The sequence below is a fragment of the Vanellus vanellus genome (genome assembly GCF_965231255.1).
Source record: "Vanellus vanellus genome assembly, chromosome: 2".
NCBI lineage: Eukaryota > Metazoa > Chordata > Aves > Charadriiformes > Charadriidae > Vanellus > Vanellus vanellus.
In genome coordinates, this window is record NC_138906.1 from 31659804 (window position 1) to 31680214 (window position 20411).

The window sequence follows — 20411 nt, forward strand, 5'->3', positions numbered from 1 at the left end:
ACTGACATTTTATTAGATTATTGTGCATCACCACGGCTCAAACACTCCCTAAAATTTCATATGCTGATTTCTAGGCTTATCGTTTTCTTACAAGTGAGTACATTTGAGAGCAGGTTGTGTTGTGTTACAGCTGGCTGACTCCTAAAACCACATGGCACATGAAGATCTGAGCTTATACTTCCTCAATATTTTTCACACTGTAATGAATTAAAAGTCTTTGAAACGAAGATGCGCAGGCTCTAGGATGGGCAGAAGTGGGGTATGGAGTGGCCATGAAGTTGTGGGAGAGCCCAGTTCTTGTACCTGCTCTTCCTTACAGGGAGCGGAATCCCAAACTCCAGGTGAGCATCCTTATTCCCACAATACATAACTAAGTACCACAGCTCAGATTATAATGCAGGTTTCACTTCTTCCCTGTCTTCTCTGGACTGCACAGCAGTGCCCCTTTAAGAGGCTATTACATACTGCTCTTTATGATTCAGGTAGCCAGTATAGCAGAAGGATGTTCACGCTCCTTCTACTGTTTAAATAACCAAAAAAAAATGAGCCTGTGAATGTCCTAGTCCTAAAACTGCTTTATTTAGTTTTTAGTTTGAAACAAAGTATCAAATATGCTCATGGAGTTCAACAAGGCTGGGTGAAAGGTCCTGCAGGTGGGCCATGGCAATCCCATGCGCAAATACAGGCTGGGTGGAGAATGGATTGAGAGCAGCCCTGAGGAGAAGAACTTGGGGCTATTGATTGATAAGAAACTCAATATGACCCAGCAATATGTACTCGCAGCCCAGAAGGCCAACTGTATCCTGGGCCGCATCAAAAGAAGTGTGGCCAGCAGGTTGAGGGAAGCGATTCTGCCACTTTGCTCCACTCTCATGAGACCCCACCTGGAGTACTGCATCCAGCTCTGGAGTCCCCAATATAAGAAGGACATGGACCTGTTAGTTAGTCCAGAGGAGGGCCATGAAGATGACGAGAGGGCTGGAGCACCTCTCCTGTAAGGACAGGCTGAGAGAGTTGGGATTGTTCAGCCTGAAGAAGAGAAGGCTCCAGGGAGACTTTATAGCAGCCTTCCAGTACGTTAAGGGGGCCCACAGGAAAGATGGGGAGGGATTCTTTCTCAGGGAGTGTAGTGATAAGATGAGGGGTAATGGTTTTAAACTGAAAGAGGGTAGATTTATACTACATATTAGGATGAAATTATTTACTGTGAGGGTGGTGAGACACTGGAAGAGGTTGCCCAGAGAAGCTGTGGATGCCCCATCCCTGGAAGTGTTCAAGGCCAGGCTGGATGGGGCTTTGAGCAACCTGGTCTAGTGGAAGGCATCCCTGCCTATGGCAGGGGGGTTGGAACTTGGTGATCGTTAAGGTCTCTTCCAACCAAAACCATTCTATGATTCTATGAATATAACCATTACGACATGAATGAATGAATGAATGTGAATTCTTTGTCTAACTCTCTACTTAGCAACTCCATTAACTGCCATCTTTTTTTATCAGATTGTGCTTCTAAGGCTAAAGCATGTCAGATGCCTGGAAGCATTTCTGTTTTCAGTGAGAACCTCTGTTAACATGACACAATCCCTTTAAAATGCAGACATGCATTCAGCAAATTTGATAAGCCCCGAGATGAATTTAGATGCACAAGATGGTAAAGCAGTTTAATCCTTCCTACAGAAGATAATGTTTAAACAAATTTATTTCATTCAATGGAACACCTGGGCAAGCTTATTTAATATAGCCTTTGCATTTAATTATCGTCGCTGGAGGGGCACTTGCCATATTTCAAAATATGATTATTTTCTTTTGTATTAATTATTTTAAGATCCTCAAAGGAAACCTGGAGAGAAATAAATAAATAAAAAAGGGGCTCTTAATTAACCTGAGCCACCAGAAGTCATCTTTTGGAATAGGGAAGCTGGGATATGGGACTGAAAATAAATAGTACTTTAAAAATCAGACTCTCTACATGAATAATGAAGAATAGCTGTTAAAACCTGAAAAGAATTCTGTATGAATGAATTGTTGCTAGGCATTAATATCAGAAAGGCACATTTTCACATTAAACTGGAGAAAAGACAAAAATAGAAAAATAATTCTGTGAAGAACTCAATATAGTCAAAATTATTGGCAGAAGTCAAGGAAGTGTAAAATTATGATATACCCAGAGAACAATGCAGCCCAGAGTCAGCATCTCAGTTCTTTTCTTCTCTCTTTTTCCTCTTGTGGGGCTGGCATAAACAAAGCTATTCCTTTTGGGAAGAGTTTATCCCCCAATATATTTCTGGCAAGCAGTTTTACCAAGAGTGCTCTCACTGCACAGTCCAATTACCCTTGTGCTTGCAAGAGGGAATACTGTGTGTGAAAATAGGAGATCCCGTTCTCCCCACCACAACTGGAACAGCAATATGAATAGGGTTTGGATGGGGTTTTTCTCTAGATGGCAAATTTACAGGCTGTGGCAACTTATGCATGAGTAATTAGATCACTGGGGTTTTTTTGTCAGCACCAGTACTACATGAAGGATATTTGCAACATGGGTTTGCACAGGACGAATGTAATTGTACGCATGTATCATCTAAAAGTTGCTTTGGTTGCCTAGGTACAAGCAAGAGGGAAATTGTGCCTGTTTCAGGCAATTACTTAGTATTGCACTTCTAGGCTTCTCTTGTTTAATCATTTAATGTGTTACTTTGCTCCTTGAAAGGCTAAATACAGTCTTGCAAAGATCACATTACATGTGCCTTAATGTTTGCAAGAAGCCAGACAGCACCTCATATGATTGGTAACAGGTTTGCCTTGTATTTTACTCCCTCTAGGAAATCTATGTTCCACACTCTGCAGGTATGAAAAGCAATCAAAGCCACTTTTCCAACAGAAGTACTTTTGTCTTTTATTCTATCAAGCAATTACACAAATTTTAATTTCCAGTCAAAATGAATTCAGTTACCAGATCACATTACTGCTTCATCTAGGCAACTAATTACGCCACTGTAATACTAATTCAAAGTCAGATCTCACCGTTGAAGACAGACTTGTTTTTTCCTTAGTTTTTCAAAAGGCATGAGGTTTATTTCACTTTTTTGTAGATGATTTGCATAGGTGTTTATACTATCCTTTGATCACTGTTGGTCAATCAAACTCATCTGACGAACTTCCCTTGGGCTCAGTCTTGGCGTTGAAAGTGTGTGTCTTCTCTGGGAAACATTTAAAATCACAGAATCATAGAATGGTTAGAGTTGGAAGGGACCTTAAAGATCTCTAAGTTCCAACCCCCCCGCCATGGGCAGGGATGCATTCCACTAGACCAGGTTGCTCAAAGCCCCATCCAGCCTGGCCTTGAACACTTCCAGGGATGGGGCATCCACAGCTTCTCTGGGCAACCTCTTCCAGTGTCTCACCACCCACAGACTAAATAGTTTCTTCCTAATATGTAATATAAATCTACCCTCTTTCAGTTTAAAACCATTACACCTTGTCCTGTTGCTACACTCCCTGATAGAGTCCCTCTCCACCTTTTCCTGTGGGCCCCCTTTAAGTACTGAAAGACACGCTTGTGAAAGATGGGAATTAATGGGGGGGAATGTTTTCAGATCATCTACGTTTGTGCTCTTCCAACTGAAGTTATTTTCACAGTTGAATTGAAATATATTGTTATTCGTCACAGAATTGTATTCAAGCCATTCCCAGAGATGGCACGCTGGATGTGGGGACAAACTTTTTAGCAGGGCCTGTTGCGATAGGACAAGGGGTTTTAAACTAAAAGGGGGTAGATTCAGATTAGACATAAGGAAGAAATATTTTACATTGAAGGTGGTGAAACACTGGAACAGGTTGCCCAGAAAGGTGGTAGGTGGCCCATCCCTGGAAACATTCAAGGTCAGGTTAGATGGGGCTCTGAGCAACCTGGTCTAGTTGAAGCTGTCCCTGCTCATGGCAGGGGGGGTTGGACTGGATGACTTTTAAACGTCCCTTCCAACCCAAACTATTCTATGAGGCAGCAGCATGAAACCCATATTCATCCTGTTTCCCCCCATGCAAAGTGGGCAGCGATCACAGTATGTCAGTCCTCTCTCTCTCAAATCACCCTTAAATATTGCGTCATGATATTCTTGTGTTACGGTGACTTTAACGACGAAAATGAATGGAAACTAGAGATTCCAGAGGGTCGTTACGTGGTGAGAGCAGTGAAAACAAGTGTAAGGGCCCGCAAAGGGCACGGCCTGCGGCCCAGCTTCATGCGAAGGAGGGCTCCTGGGCCTGCTCACGCATCAGCGCTGGTGCATGACTACCTCTGCCTGCGGTGGGCCCTGGGCCAGGCTGCGGCCCACCGCCCCCCCCCCCCAGGCCCGCTTTACTTCAGCCCCCGCGGCCCAGTGCCGCGGACACCCGGGTGGGGCTTCCACCCGCCTTGACACACCGCGGGGGGAGGAGGAGAAGGAGGAGGAGTGGAGAAGAAGGGAGAGGGGAAAAGCGAGGGGGGCGTGAAGGAGCCGGGAGGGGTGTGAAAGGGGAGTGAGCGGAGAGGAGGCGGGGAGCAGAGCGGAGCGGGACGGCGGCGAGCTGCCCGAGCCAGCGGCTGCCGGCGGGCGAGGCGCCCTGGCCATGGCGCGGCGGGACGGCGGCGGCCGGGGGTTGCCCCGCCTGCTGCTCTGGCTGGCGCTGTGGGGGCTATGGCCCGCCGGCGTGGCGGCCGCCCGGCCCGCCGGCGTGGCGGCACTGCCCTTCGCGGCGGGCCCGCCGGCGGCCTGCAGCCCGCGCTGCCAGCACGGCGGGCTCTGCCTCGGCAACGGCACCTGCCTCTGCTCCAAGGGCTACGAGGGCGAGCGCTGCCAGCACGGTAACGGCCTGGCCTCGCACGGCGCTCGGGGGTGCCGGGGCGGGTTGCGGTGGGGGTCCGTCGGCGGGGAGCCGCCGCCGGGCGGGGAGAGGCCGCCCCGCCCCGCGTCTCGCCTCGCCTCGCCGCGGGGAAAGGTGAGAAGCGGCGCGGGCAGGGCCGCGCCCGGCGGCCGCCCCCAGGCCGCACCGAGAGGCCGTCACCTGCCGGCGGCTGTGGGGACGTGTTACGGCCTGTACAGGGCTGGGCACGGGTACCTGCGGGTGAGCGCCGGGAGCTGTGGGCCTTCCTGCAAGCAATCCCTCCGGGGAGGTGTGAGGAGCTGAGGTCAGGGTACGGCATGAGACAGTGGTGGTGAGATGCCGGGGAGGATGCAAACGAGGTGGGGTGGAAGAAGAGGGGTAGAGACAGCCGGTTTCTGGTGAGGCGAGGCAGTGACAGCAAGCTGATAGAGCACAACCAAGGGCCAGCTCCTTTGGTAGGTGAGTAGATGAAGCCCACAGATGTGGCCGTCTGGTCAGTAGGTTGCATTGTACCATGTGAACATTGGGCAGATCTCCACTTACTGGAGAGGCTTCTGCAGCAGCTTCCTTTTATCACTTTTTTTGTGCGTGTTTAAATACTTGGCTGAGTAAGGAATGGTGCTTTTAGAGGACTGACAGCTCTCTGAGGCTGACCCACAGAATCCCATTTCCACGGCAGGAGGCATAAAGCTAGGGTGAGCTGAAATTTGTTCCTGTTGATTTCCCAGGGGAGACAAGGTATTTTTGAAAATGTCACACAATATACAAAAGTATATGCTAGCGAGAAGAGTTTCAGTTTAAACCCTGTTTAATGTTACACGCCCAATTTCTAATGCCTTTCTTCAAAAGTTTAACTACAGAGCATTGTGGCTAATAATTGCTAAAAACCACTCCCTATCAGGAAGAGTTCTTTTGCTTTACATCTTGTCCTGTGTGAAGAATTAATATAATTTGTAGAGTATTTGTTTTAGTTCTCAATGCTCTTCATCTTAAAAGTGATTATTTTTTTTAAACTCTGAAATGCAATGCTGAAAATTTCCTTCAGCACTGCAATCGTTCATAGACCATTGTTTTATTTAGAAGTTAAGGTGAACAGGTGGTGACAAATGATGTATAGTTAATGCACTGCGTATGGGGGGTGAATAACTCTGCAGTTTGCACTGTTCCAAACAACTGTTGGATCCCAGACATTTTTTGGTTTAGAGAAGGTGTGAAAGATTGTCAGAGATGCAGATCCATTTTCGAACTAGAGAGGTGAAGTATCTGGTATTGTTAAGGGAACCACTGTATGCTTGCTCTGATAAGGTCATCAATGCAGAAAAAACTTGGATAAATGAAGTTTCATATCTTGTTCTGTCAAGAAAACTGACTGAGACAAGCTAACTTTTTTCCTCCTTCATCCCACCAAAAACATACAAATGAAAGGTAGGACATGTATTTCTGTCTGACTGGGAAGGGGCAGGGGATATTTTTCTGTTTTGCACTGTGCTTTTTACTTGAAGTGTTCTGGTTTTGAAATAGTGGGGTAAAAAAAGTATTTGTGATACCTCTAGCCTTTTCTGCCTGTTGAGATGGTCTGGAGGGGAAGGAAAAAATCTGTTCTGTAATCAGCAAAAGTCGAAGTGAATTTCACTACAGTTGAAGGCAGTTTGGAAAAAGTTACATTTGTTCTTGTTTTAAGTAGGTGATCTTCAAACTTTTTTGAGTTTGGGGTTAGGAGCTAAATGGACCTAATTATATACATAGATACTATGTTCAGTATAGGTTTTGGAATACCGTAGCCTGTGGGATTGCAAAACATGGATATACTGGAGGGAAAAAGTTAGGCAAGGCTTTTTCTAGGACTGGTTCTCTCTAGTCGGGTGGGTTGCTTAGAAAAGAGTTTTTCCTGCTTAGTCTTCTTGCTCAAAGTGGGATTGCAATGACACGTGAGTCAAGTAGTTTTGGTGGACTCAACTGTAATACCTGTGAGCAATCCTAAGAGGTCTCTGAACACGAGTGTATTCTAAAATTCTTCAGGGTGCTTTCAGCATAACATCTATTCTGGTGGGACTGTTGGTAGCACGTTGTGCTATGAAGCTGCAGGTCAGATCCCTCCCATTCACTGAAGATACAGTCTTGCTTATTCTTAAAATCTGGGAGGAGTTGCAGATGTTTTGGCAAAGGGTAAAACAAGCATAAGGAAAAGAAAAACAGTTTTGAGGCTTTGGATTTCAGGACAATATTTAATTCTTTCACACAGCCCTTGCTCTGTTGAAATCCATGCTTTATGAAAGATATGTGCCTGATGGAGGGTCTTTCCTCAGCTCTCTCCTATAAATATATGTTTTGTGTGGGAAAGTGTCCAGCAGTCCAAAAGTTACCAAGGTTAGCAGATGAGAACAGTGGAATAGGATCACAGTACTGCATAATGCATGCAACTAATCTTTTGGGATCTCATTGCTATTCTCTTGTTTTGGTTGTGTTTTTTTTTTTTTTTCCTGTTTCATGACAGTGCTTCCCACTTGCAACACTTTATTTGTGCAAGTGGTATCAAATTTAAGTATTACATCTTCACAGCACGGCTGCTGTCTTACTCTGTGTATGTGACTTCGCAGTGCCATCGAGATACCACTGCCACATTAGTATTTTTTAGCATAAATAGGTAAAATAAACTTTATAAAACTATGTGAAATAATACAGAAATAGAGTTTTTCTTAAATTGAAAGCTCTTGCATGGCATTTCCAATGAACTGAAAGCATCTGGTAAAACAGTTATGCAGAGCTGAGTGCTGAATAGTTCTTTCATATGTGTCTGTGTCCTTTATTTGCATGCAAATACTCATTCTGCAGATACTAATGTGAAAAATCCTCTAATCTCAATTGGATTGCTTGAGAGTGCAATAAGTATATGAGGGCAAAATCAGTGTGGTATTATTCACTGCTCATCTTTTCCCTTTTCTTCCCTCTGTTTCAGACTTCTCACCCATCCAGTCAAAGGATAAAGCAATGTGATGTAGAGAACTCATCTCACACCTACAGTTAATTCAGATGAGACTCTCTGAAACACAGGGGTTTCAAAAATCTATGTATGAATAAACAAATGTCTTCTCAGACACCAGGGCTGATTCAGGAATGATTTATGAGAAGCAAGGAGAGCTACGTGATAAGAATTTATTTTCAATCTGACTGGATTTACCCAGAATTTTCCAAAATGAAGATTTTTATTTGTGCCTTATTCAACTTGTCCAGGCTATCAGCAATGAGAAAGTTGCTGAATCTGTGATGATCATAGGTGCTTTTCTCCCAACAGATAATTACAGTTATGACAGAACTTACATTTATCTCGGAGGATTTCTAAATAAACACTGTACATTTCAGAAAGATCTCTGAGAGGCCAACTGGGACCAAAAAAAAAAAAAAAGGAGGGTGGGGGAGAAGGAATTACTGACTTATTTCTGGAGACATTTTAGAGAATAGGCATGATGAAATGAGCACGTAGTTTTTCTGGAGATAAATGTAGGAATCCAGTAAAGAGTTAAGTCTGTTATTACGTCTTAAGAATCAGAAGGTGCCACTGAAGCTGCAGCATTTTTTATTAAATCATTTATTCTTATCACCTCTTTTCTCACCTGTCATTTCTTGACTTCAATTATCTAAAGCTTCTTTGGCAGTCCAGCTGTTGTCCTTTGTTCTGTTTCAATATGGCTCTCTCTTCTCTCTATTCAGTCTAGGGTCCAAAAGCTTCCTTTGTCTTGAGTGTTTAAAAGCTTAAAATGATGGAGTACCCTCTGTGCAGAGAAACTATTTCACCTGATTGACAGTGTGAGATGGTAGGGCAAGTATGTCTTAGGAAATGTGACGACAGTATTCAGACACAGAAATTTCTTATGTGTTTAAGTAGTAGTTTTGGTGAGCTTTACCAGTATTTATGCAAGATTTGTTTGTTGTCTGTCTTACAGCAACATGTTATCCAAAATGCAAAAATGGTGGGGAGTGCCTCAGACCTGGAAAATGCAGATGTCCACCTGGCTATGGGGGTAGATACTGTCATAAAGGTGAGTAAAACCCAAACAAGTGATAGTTTGGAAAGACAAGAAGTTTGAAAACACACAAAATTAATTGGCACTCCTCAAGTCCAGGACTAATGCATTTTGAAATAATGACCTTAATTCCTCTGACCTTATTGTCAAAAATGCATGGCCTAGAGGATCTGTGTGCTTGCAGGAGAATGGGGTAGAGTATATGTACTGAAACATGTGAGAATCTGAGAGAATTTTTGTCCTTTGGAAAAGTGTTATGTAAATATTTTGTTTAGCTCTATATCAGACTCTTTCTAAATAACTCAACAAGATGACTTGTATAGATATGTATTTATGCATTAGGTGGTTAAAACTTGTGTGAATCAACTGCAAGGTGGTAATATTGAGGACAAGTTGCTAAAGATATGCATGACAATGTATTGTTGATAGGTAATGGGAGATGACAGAGATGAGGAGTAGCAAAGACCAATTTTTATGGTTTTGTGAAGCCTATTGAATATATGCATGGATTAGAAAAGGCAATCCAAGAAAACATTGTTATGTTGTTATGAACTGATTAGACTACTGATAAGTAGTCTATTTTGAGTTCTACCTTGAGTTCTGGGATAAAACAGGAAGCAAACGTGAAATAGTTTGAGGGGAAAAATGTTGTAGGCAAGATATCCCCAGAAAGTAGAAAAAAAGAAAGTGTTGTTTTCCTTTCAGAAGAGAAGCCTCAAACTGGCACTTAAAAAAATTCTAGAAGTTCTTTTTGAACAGGTGCTGATAAATTAGTTGGACAGTCATCACTGTGCTGAGAATGTAATAAGCATTCTGTCTGACTGTGGTCACAGCAGCTAGTAACACCTCACAGGATTCTTGCTTTATGCTTGATGTTTATTCTGTGGGCATTTTCTTTATTTCCTTCAAATGTGAAATATCTACAGGAGTTTACTTGGAGAGTAACCTAGTTGGTACCTGGGGAAGGACCTGCTAGCTTCTGCAGCTCTCTGGAGTCTTGTTGTAGTTGGGTTGTCTGAGGTAGGGTTTGGTGGTTGTTTTTTTTTTTGTTTTATTTTTTAATAAATCTCTATTTGGTATTTTATGAAGAAAGCATGACCTGAGTGTACCTAATGTGGTAACATCTGTCGAAGTTACAGAAGTTTAAACTGTAGCTCTGGTACATTGACTAGACTGAATGGGAATTCAACTGCCAGTGATAATAATTTGATATCAAAATTGTTAACATTATAGAGGAATAAGAAAGATGAGGAAGTGTCTTCTAATGAAGATCTGTGTAACACAGTGCTATTGTGTAATGCATTGGGAAATAACTATTAATTTTGAGTAGACATAACAATGTTGACAGCCATGTGGTCAACTGGAGCATGGTCAGCATCATTTTCCAGCAAAAGGATTTATTTTTTTTTTTTTAATTTCTTAAAAGCCAACTGAAAGTGTAGGTTTGTGGGGTCTGTACAGAAGGGGGAACTTGACCTTCTCAGAAGAGCCTAAATTAGAAGCAAGGTGAGAGGTACTACTTAAATGGGAAAAGCAGAGTGTGGATTCAGTTTGTGCTAATACTACAGTCCAGATGTGGATTTGTATCTGGGTAAAAGTCCTACTTGTATTTGTTATCATGTTATCCCTGTAAGGCAAGGGACATGCTTGTGTTCACCTTTAAGGGGGAGTACTGTGGCACATGCAGCCTGGATATACAAAACTGCATTGCAGCACAATGTACTACTACAGAATCACACAGAATCACAGAACGGTTGAGGTTGGAAGGGACCTCTGGAGGTCATCTTGTCAAACCCCCCTGCTCAAGCAGGGACACCTAGAGTCAGTTGCCAAGGACCATGTCCAGACAGCTTTTGACTATCTCCAAGGATCAAGACTTCACAACTTCTCTGGGCAACCTGTGCCAGTGCTTGGTCACCCTCACAGTAAAGCCCTGCTGACTGTTCCTGAGGATTTTCTTGTCCTTAATGTGCCTGGAAATGTTTTCCAGGATCAGCTGTTCCATTACCTTACCAGGGATTGAGGTGAGGCTGACTGGTCTGTAGTTCCCTGAGTCCTCCTTACCCTACTTGAAGATTGGATTGATGTTTGCTTTCCTTCAGGCGCTTCTCCCAGTCACCATAGTTGATCAAATACAATCAATATTAAATACATTAACTTATGCTGTGTGACAAAGAAATATGCAAACAAGCTTTGAAGAGCTTTTCTAGCTGTGCTGGAGCTGACTTGTGTGTCCTTGCATGTTCAGCATTTGTGCCAAAAATCTATTAGCTGAAATCATGCTCAAAACTTGTGGTACAATAGAGATTTGGACTTTTTTGTACCAAGTATCAAGCAGGCATCCCGACTGTCCATCCTTATAATGAAGGATAGTTATTTCTCTTCAGTACAGTGAAGGTGTTGTATACACTTAAATTCATTCTTGTGAAAGAATGCACTTGATTGTACAGAACAGTAATTACACCATATTTCAAAGACGGTGCACACCACAGCCTGGCATAAATAACGTCTCATTAATGAGGCCTTCAGGGCTTTGACATGTAGAACGATTCTGGAATGAGGACGCTGACTTAGATAGTTTGGGAAGGCACCACTCGACTGTAGTCATAAGTTCATTTGCCAAAGTAATATCCCCTTCTTCTTCTTATTGTGTGTAGGTCCTGCCTGGTAAGGAAAGATGTGAATCCTTGACTGCATGTTATTGACTTAACAGCTTTGATTTGGCAAGATTGATAAGTATGTGCATGTTAGTAGTTACTGTAGTGTAGCTGATGAGCAGTGGTATAGCTGATGAACAGCTGGTTCACAGTTGGGGAGGGGAGGAGCTGTGCCATACGAATAATCATGTTTGTTTGTTGGTACTCTCAAGCTAAATGCTCAACATGCTTAATTTTAACTGCATTTTGAGTTGGCATTTGCAGACGTGGTTCTGTCATTCTCACTCACTCTTTGTGGAACTGCCGTGCTCTGAATAGTTGAAATTTTAGTCTTTGCAGACGTGGTAAAACAAGCAGTTGATGATAGACCAGCTGTTTAAAGATAATTATTTGAAAACCTACACTGCTTCTGAAATGCATTGTGTATGCTGTTCTTCTGTAGTAAGCTGTGAAGGAGGCTGTCAAAATGGTGGGGAATGCATCTCTGTCAATGGGGTTGTGAAGTGCCTTTGTGCTTCTGGCTGGACAGGATCAAGGTGCCAAGAAGGTGGGTACCTACATTCGTGTGCTTTATTTGTCCCACAGGTGGCTAACAGTCCCTAAGGCCTGTGAACAAGTCCTGATGGCAGCCTGATGAGAGGGCACTGGAAATAAAAATAATTTGCTAGATTCATCATTGGAGTAGTCTGGTTTTTATCACTGCATTCTCAAGAACAGAATTCTTACTCATTTGGTTTGTAGAAAAAGCAATATACAGCCCACAAATCAAATTAAACCCTGTTTTTCTCCTGGGAGAAAAGTTTGAAGGAACTGTTCTCTCAGTTAAAATGCCTGTATTACTTTGCTATTAAATAAGGATAATAAGGTGATACTATCATGGCATGGGTCATTCACAGGACCTTGTGTATTTACATAAATAAAATATTTATATTGATTAAAAATATAACTGCAGTAACAAAATTGTTTTAAGAGGATTAAGAGGCTAATAACCATGGAAATGTCAGTGCATTACTATTGAAATGAAGGACCTGCATTACTGGTACACACTCAGATAAAATAGTGTCAATTTTGCATTAAAGTGTAGATCTGTTAATATTTAAACCAAAATTCTTAACACCATACATACGTATTTTTTTCCATTTCCATGGTCCTCAAAATGCCTTTAGAGTTATATCAGTTGAGTATCTGGCCTGGAAGAAAATGTGTTTTGCCATTTTGATTTGTATCATCCTGAATCCTTCATCCTGTCAGAATTCTTTTATATCAGTTTTATAAATCCTGCTGACTTACCCATTCTTTTCTTCTAGCAATTTGTCCTCAAGGTTGTCGGAATAATGGAGCTTGTGTGGCTCCTGGGATTTGTAGCTGTCCAGCTGGATGGGTCGGTGGAGCATGTCACTTAGGTAAATGACTTCTGACGCTTTTCGTTTGTCCTTTTCTCTACTTGTTTGATTTACCAATATAGTGTTCAAATCTTCAGTGACTAACAAAGCTGCTAGGAAAATAGCTTAGAATAGCAAATGAGAGCTGCTTCTGCATACTGGGGATCTTACAAGTATGCGTAAGGAATAGATGGCTTTTTAATTTGGTCAGAAAGACAGAACTTTCCCACTGCAGTCGATGCAGTAAATTCAGGTTCAGGTTTTGGTTGTCACCAAATTCATCACTTGGTATGTCTTGTCAGTATTTCTGAAATATTTTCTATAAACCAAGACCCCAGTATAAAAGAACTGAAAATGGCTGTTACAGAAACGCTATCACTACTGATGTGGGTTAGAAGCTTCATTAAATTTTATGGACATGGAAAATTGAAACGTGCTTCTCACTTTGGGGCTAAGTCGGCAGAGTCAACTCCAGGTGCTCTTAAATGAGTAAGAGGAAGCCGGCTGTAATCAGGATTAGTACTGAATGACATTCTTGCTGAACAACACTTGCATTTTCTCAAATTTTGATTCACAAAAGCAGGTGATGATTACAAAAACTTTAACCCACCTTTCTCTGGCAGGGCCTTGTATGCTCATAACAGCGCTGCCCTGATGCTAAAGGCAATAACCCTGAGACTGTCAAGATGAAAGTTTTTTCATTTGCTCTCTGGGAAATGGAGAGAAAGCTCTTTTAAATATTGCTTTTGAAATCAATATCGTAGGTGCAAGGTCTCTAGATTAAGTCCTCTGCATTTGAAATTTTTGTGTGGCTGTGGGAATCCAAATCAGCTAATGTTAGTTCTCCGGCAATATATACAGTCAAGCAAACATCAATAAATAATTCTTTAACATTCCCTTTTGGCCAGCAAAATTTTCATCCTTTGTATTCATCAGTGTATCAAGATAGAGTGTTGTATTAAAAGGTAAAATGGGAGATGCAAGAGAACTTACAAAATGCATAGCTCCATTCCCTCCACCAGCAATAATGGTAGAAGTCTTCAGGTTCTTAATGTCAAAATAATCACTGTTCCCGAACTAACTAGGTCTGCATCCAGTTTGACTTGTATTGGTACAGATGCTCATAAGCAAATGACAGCCCCTGGCTTGTTACCTGAAGTGCTGTGTAGCTAGGGGACAACTAAAGCCGTGCCCACTCGGTCCTCCTCTGCCCTTCTTTTGGGGGAGTGGGGGAACAGAAGGGCAGCATGTGAGCAACAGCTAGTATGTGGCAACTGTTTCCTCATGGATGTGGATCCAAGAACCAGCTTGAATAAATTTCAGTAGGAATTTTTATTGTTCCCTCACTTTCATGGAGGCATCCATCTCAAAAATAGCCTGTGCCTTAAAGAACAGCAGAAATTATAGTATTTTAAAAGGGGAATAGAGCATGAGTAAGGCTAGATGTACTGTGGCTGTTTTCCAGTGAAGGCCATGATGCCATAAATTGAGAGGCATTGCTTTTCAGTTCTTCCACTATGCTTTTATTTATACTGTCCCAGTGTGATCACCAGGGAACAATTCTGCTAGCACAGTGAGACAAAGAAGAAAAATGATCCCGTGTTGTGCTGAAGACATACTGTGTATCTGGTGTCTCGTTTCAGCTGTATGTAAACTGCCTTGTCAACATGGAGGAAAATGCATAGCTCCAAACGTGTGCAGATGTCGACTGCCGTACTCTGGTCTACAGTGTACAAAGAAAAGGAAGGAATGAAGAAACTTCAGTAAAGTTAAGCTGCATTTTCTTCATGTAACTCTTCATACAGAGATGAAGTCTGCAGCAGTGGGGGACCTTAAAAGAAAGTGTGGTAACTAATTAATTTCAGGTAGCTTTTTGTCTTCAGTATATGAAGTAAATGCTTTTCTGTATGAAAGAAAAGTATTGCTGATTGTAACAAAGCTGTTACAAGTGTCTGAGTGTGTGTAGTGTATGGCACGTGTTTTCTTCTCATTTTTCTTCCTCAGCAGAAGTACTATGTCTTGGTTGATACAGCTGACCTTGAAATAAAATTTACTCTTCAAATAAAGTGCTTCAGAATAGATCTATGCTCTTCTTTTTGATTTTTCCCCCCCTTTGACTAGAATTATTGCATTATATTAATGATGTGTTTTTAAAAAGCACATGAAACAAAATGTCCTTAATTCAGAGCATCAGAAGTGGATGTTAGTTCAAGTATAATTCACCTTCAATAAGATTACATGGTTGCAAGAGGAAACTTGCAGAGTTTGCATCTTTCGGGAACATCAGCAAAGTGCAAAGCATCTTATTAAAATCCTGGTTATCACTTTATGTATACTTCCTGCCCCTTCTCCCAATCAAATTTGGATCTTTATCAGTTAAGTGGTATTAAAAAATCCCAAACACAGTACTTCTTCAGACAGTTCCGCTGTTACTTTCTAAAAGCTTAATCCATGCTGATACTCTAAAAGAGTCCTTATCTTGTCTACTTCTGCCATCATATTATCTCATCATCTCTCAACTTCCAGTTATTTCTTTTCCTTATCCCAGTAAGATAGGGAAACGTATTTATCTCTCTTCTGAAGATGTAGACGTTGATGATTAATTCCCATTCAAGACTGTTGTTGCAGGAGCAATATAATGGGAAGATACAGACTGGCAGTGAGGAAAAGCCATGTCTGTCACAAATCACCTGTGTGGAGGATGCTGAGGCTTGTCTCCTGGGCATGTTCCAGTTTGCCCTCGTTTAGCTTTAGCCTTCGTTTAGCTTTTGCAGCCTTTTGAACGGGCTGCAGATTGGACTGAGACTCCTACATTCACTGTTCCATGTCTCATCTGTGCTGTTTCTTGAAGGCTACAGTTGAGGAAGGTTTTGCCAAAACACCGAAGTTGCATCAGTCAACTCTGAATGATGTGCAAATCAATTTTTCTTTTGAGTGAGTGATTGATTTTCATCATCTTCTAGGTAAAACTGGAATTCTTGGTGGGATAATTTTAACTATGCGTTGCTGTAATCCATTTGCCTATGCATTATTTTAATCAATTTGGTGGAATATCTGTGTATAAGCTCCCTTACCAGAACATGGAGCTTCCATGGGCAGAGTGACTTCTATGGACATGTTTCCCCAGGGTTTACAAGCCACTGAGCATGGACAAGAAACAAACAAAATGTGGTCTTCTCAGTTACCAACCTCTCAAAGAGAGAACCCAAGCATATGGAGGGCAAACAAAAGATGCTGGTATAGTTCATGAGACTCCTGTTTTCTGTTACGAGCCATCGCTGTGTTGTGTAGTTGAGAAGCCTTCCTCTGCCCTTGCTTTGGAGGCTGTTGCATTTGGTTCAGATGAAACCTGCTATGGACATGTGTTTTGCAGGTTTTGTTGCCAGGGGCAGGGGACAGAATTAGAGGCGTGTATGTTTTTTGTGCTGCTTTTGCTGTGATAGACGATATTTCAGACACACTGGTGAAAAATGTGGTTTTCATGCATGGAACAAGATGATTTCATCAAAAGTTCTGGAGTGGGCTTTATGATGACGAAATTCTGTTTCTGTGTTCACTACAATAATCATGCCATAATTTAGAAATTCGGGAGATAAGTTGTATACCTTAGATGACATACTGGTTGCAGGGAAGTGGATGGAAAAAAATTAATTGCCTCAAACCCAAGATTTCAGACTAAATGAGCAGAGGTATGTAAATGCAAAGAGGCATAATATCTCACTGTTGTTCCTGAAAAGAGTGACTTCTACTCATAAAGCTGAAAGTGACAATAATGGTGATTAGAAGCCAAAAGAGATATTAGCGTCATTAGGAGCATGAGACTGGGAGCAGTCACTGAGCGAGACCTGTAATTGGTGTTTCTGAGCAGGCCAGAACAAATACTAATTTAAATAGTTCCCTGTTTAGAAATGATTGAAATAAGTAAGCAGTAATTTGATGGCACGCAGAATGTGGTGGCATATTTTAGAAATACTGCTTGAATGTAGCACCATCTACTGGCTACAGGGTTTTTCGGGGGTTTTTTTGGTTTTGTTCTTGTTTTTACGAAAAATTATTTAAATCTCTGCAATATTTTCAGTGAGTTTAAAAGTGAATTTTCTAGTAGTTATTTTAAAGTAGAACAGTCTCAGAATGTATTATTAATGACAGTTCAGGTCCCCAAACTATTATTTCCACAGTTCTACATATATTTATTAAAAGAGCTGCAAGTATTTCTTGTCTTCTTTTTTTGTTTCCCACTTACTGGGGGATTGAACATACTTGCGAGTTACAGCATGTAATTTTTGGAGCTAGATTTATCTTCCTGTAAAAAGCTAGTTATGCATCCAGCTCAAGGGTTAGGAAAAATGATACAGAAGATGTTACCTCCCTTATTTATTAGAGCTAACTGTAAGACCTTATACAGATGCTCTGATTTTCACTAAAAGCAACTGAAAAAATTGTAGGGGTAGTGCACTGGTTGCGTTTTTGATATCCTGTCTTTTTAGAATGTGTGTGAAAAGGTGAGAGGTGTTTCTTCTTTTTAATTTACTTACATGCACAACTTACATGCACCATTTATATTTTCTCTGCTGTAAGTGGTTGTAGCAAGAATGGAGTTACTTGGTTTATCTGTAAAATATCCTTTATTGGCTAAACTGATCTGTGGGTGGAAGTTGAGTAAAATGACCCAATATTGCCATGCGATATCTTTATACAAGAGAAACAGCATAAACATCTTTAGCTATTAGTTACACTTTCTAACCCCTATGTTTGGTTTTGTATACGTACCCAGGTGTTATGTTTTACTGAGAATTTAAACTTTGGATTTTCCCATTTGGGCAAGTAATGGAGTGGATATAGCAAATTTATAAAGTAGCTTAAGCTTTTATACTGATTTACTTTAGGCTTTGCACTTCACGGGTTTGCTTTTGGTAGATGGAAATGTTAACTCACTTCATTTTCAGCTATGAAAATATAATTAACATTTTTAAAAAGAAAGAGACTTTCACATGGGGTCCGCTTTCTTGTGGGTTTTTTTTTGTTTGTTTTTAAATCACAGCCAACAAATGTAGGAAACTGAGTCTTTGCTAAGATCTGTGGTATCTTCTGTGATATAAGTCCTTCCTTCAGAAAATGTTCATTATACTGCATTTTAAAGATCTTTTCAAGATTATGGGCAAAAGTCAATCTGCACTTGGGAGAATTTCTGCTGGCCCACAGAGCGACTTTAGTGCAACCAGATAATAAATGGATGATTTACATAAGTACCTTCCAGCGCTGTTTAGTATTTAAAGAAACCACACAAGAAAATTTGGTGAAGATAGCACATTATATGGAATACAGGTAAGAACCACTGCGAGATCTTCAGTTTGGCACAAGCTGCCCTCCGTTCCATCAGCCTGGAACCGTGGCCACTCCTGCAGTATGCAACCCATCTCCCTCCTTCCAAATCTCCAAACTCTCTTTTGGGCCTAACTTCAGGTTACAATATGCAATTTTAGAACAACTTTGTTAACCTCTGCACACAAGCCCTCATACTTCTGCCTCTTGTTAAACTGAGCAATTTTACTGAGTTGTTGCAATGTGCTTTCTAATTACAGTGAATTCTGTTTCATGTGTATGATGGACGATCTGGTAACAAAGGTTTCAACTAATCACATAATTACTGGGCAGTTTTGAAGTAGCTGGCTGCCTTTATGCACGTACTGGTAATTTTTCTGCTTCATGTGCTTGCTGGAAAATAGCACAGCTTAGCACTGAGCATTTTTAACTACTGTAGCAAAACTCTGGGTGTGCTTTAGTTTGCACAGCTTGCATTTGGAAAATGTAAAAGAAATCATTTCTGCCTTTAGAAACACTGAACATAAATGGGAAGTACTAAAAGTTATGATTTAAAAAGCCCCTTTATTCCACCTGAAATCCTAGAAAGGCATCTATATATCGATTCAGTTTTGTGAATGGAAGGTTGCACAAACTCATTAACCAAAGTACTATTAACAGTGTTCTGGGCAGCTTTAGCACAACACCTCTGTAACTGACACGTGGAATGGGGTTTATTACAATATGAGATTACACGATATTGGTGTTTGTATTTTAAAAACATTTTCAGAACCCTCTGCATTCAAAGCATCATCCTGAGGCATCAGTTCCACTATCTAGTCAGGTTTTGTTCATAGAGAGTTTTGAGATGTGAGAAAGGACACAGTTCAAGTGGAGTAAGTTTTAAATAATACAACAGCAGCTCAGGCTATCAGCCACTTGGATGCTCGATTAAAAGAAACTATGGTAACACTGCAACTTAACATGCAAGTGAGAAATTGAAAACATTTTTTAAATACACCAGTCAGGCACTTGCAAATCCGTCAGGTATCATTCTGGAGTGACACTGAGCATTCAAAATGCCGGCTTACTTTGCAAAATGACTTAAGAGGACTATCAAAAGGTGAGGAGAAGTCTAGGCACAGGGCTGCTAACAGCTATGATTTGGCAATCAGCATCCCACAGTTGCAGTAAATGGCAAAATGAGCTCCACTTTCTTCCTATTCAGAATTAGCGTAAGTAAAGTGAATATTGCTCAGGAGCACAGGAAGTCATGATGTTTATTTTTGGTTTAAAACAAAACGAGAAAACAAAACAGTAAACTTCAATGGCTTAGCTAAAGGGAGGTTTGTACCTGTGACCAGAGCTCAGTTACTTGCAGCAGGCACTGAAATGTCTTTCACAGCTCTAGGGGAACAAGTTGGTGGTCCTCCATAGGAAACTTCAGAAAAAAATTGAATTTTCTTTGTTCAAAAACTATTTGCCAGCTGGTAGGTGCTAACAGTTCACTGGAGTAGTAGGTAATGGAAAAAAACTCCTCTAGTAAGTTTTTACAAATACTTTCTGATTTGATATATACAGATGGCATGATGTACAGTGAATTCCTCCTCTTATTCATTCCTATTTTAAGATTCAGCATGGCTAAAAGCTTTATCAAATTTCTCGAAGAGACTCAGGGATAAAATTTCCTTATATTACTGAACACCATCTCAAAACAGGGGCAAGAAGTCAAAACAGAAGAGGCGGTATCTGGCTCCTGGCTACCAAGGCTTGGCATAGATAAACCAGAATTGTTCTGCACTTGGTTGACTGTCAGCAAGACGTGACCTTGCCTCTATGGGTAGTAGCCAAGCCTTGGTTTAGGTTCCCCCTCCTTCCTCACTCCTAGCTCGTCATTATAACAGACTGACGCGAGTACAAGACAAAGAAGAAAAAAATAGTTCTGCTTTTTCTTCTGTACGCAGCCAAATAACATGCATGTAAACAATGTTTAAAAACAGAAGGTACTATGCATAAGTGATGAAGTGCTGCCGTCTTTCCTAGAGACACTTAGCAGCTATTACAGTCTTGTTCCCAAAAAGGAAGCTCGCAGTCCAGTTGACTACATCAACAAACTGCAGAATTTGGGGTTTGCAGTGAAGAGTCAGAGACTGTGGGGTTTGTGCATGAGGTAGCAAAAAATGATAGAAATA

General features: G+C 41.3%; 1 protein-coding gene across 1 annotated transcript; it reads left to right on the plus strand.

Moving 5' to 3' along the window:
- Positions 1–4602: 4602 nt before the first annotated feature.
- LOC309668525 (uncharacterized protein) lies at positions 4603–14799 on the plus strand (the record flags this gene model as incomplete). Its single annotated transcript, XM_082478949.1, has 5 exons — positions 4603–4837; positions 8799–8894; positions 11979–12083; positions 12844–12939; positions 14562–14799. The coding sequence occupies 5 exons, from the start codon at positions 4603–4605 to the stop codon at positions 14669–14671; spliced, it is 642 nt and encodes a 213-aa protein (XP_082335075.1). The 3' UTR covers positions 14672–14799.
- Between the last annotated feature and the right edge of the window lie 5612 nt (positions 14800–20411).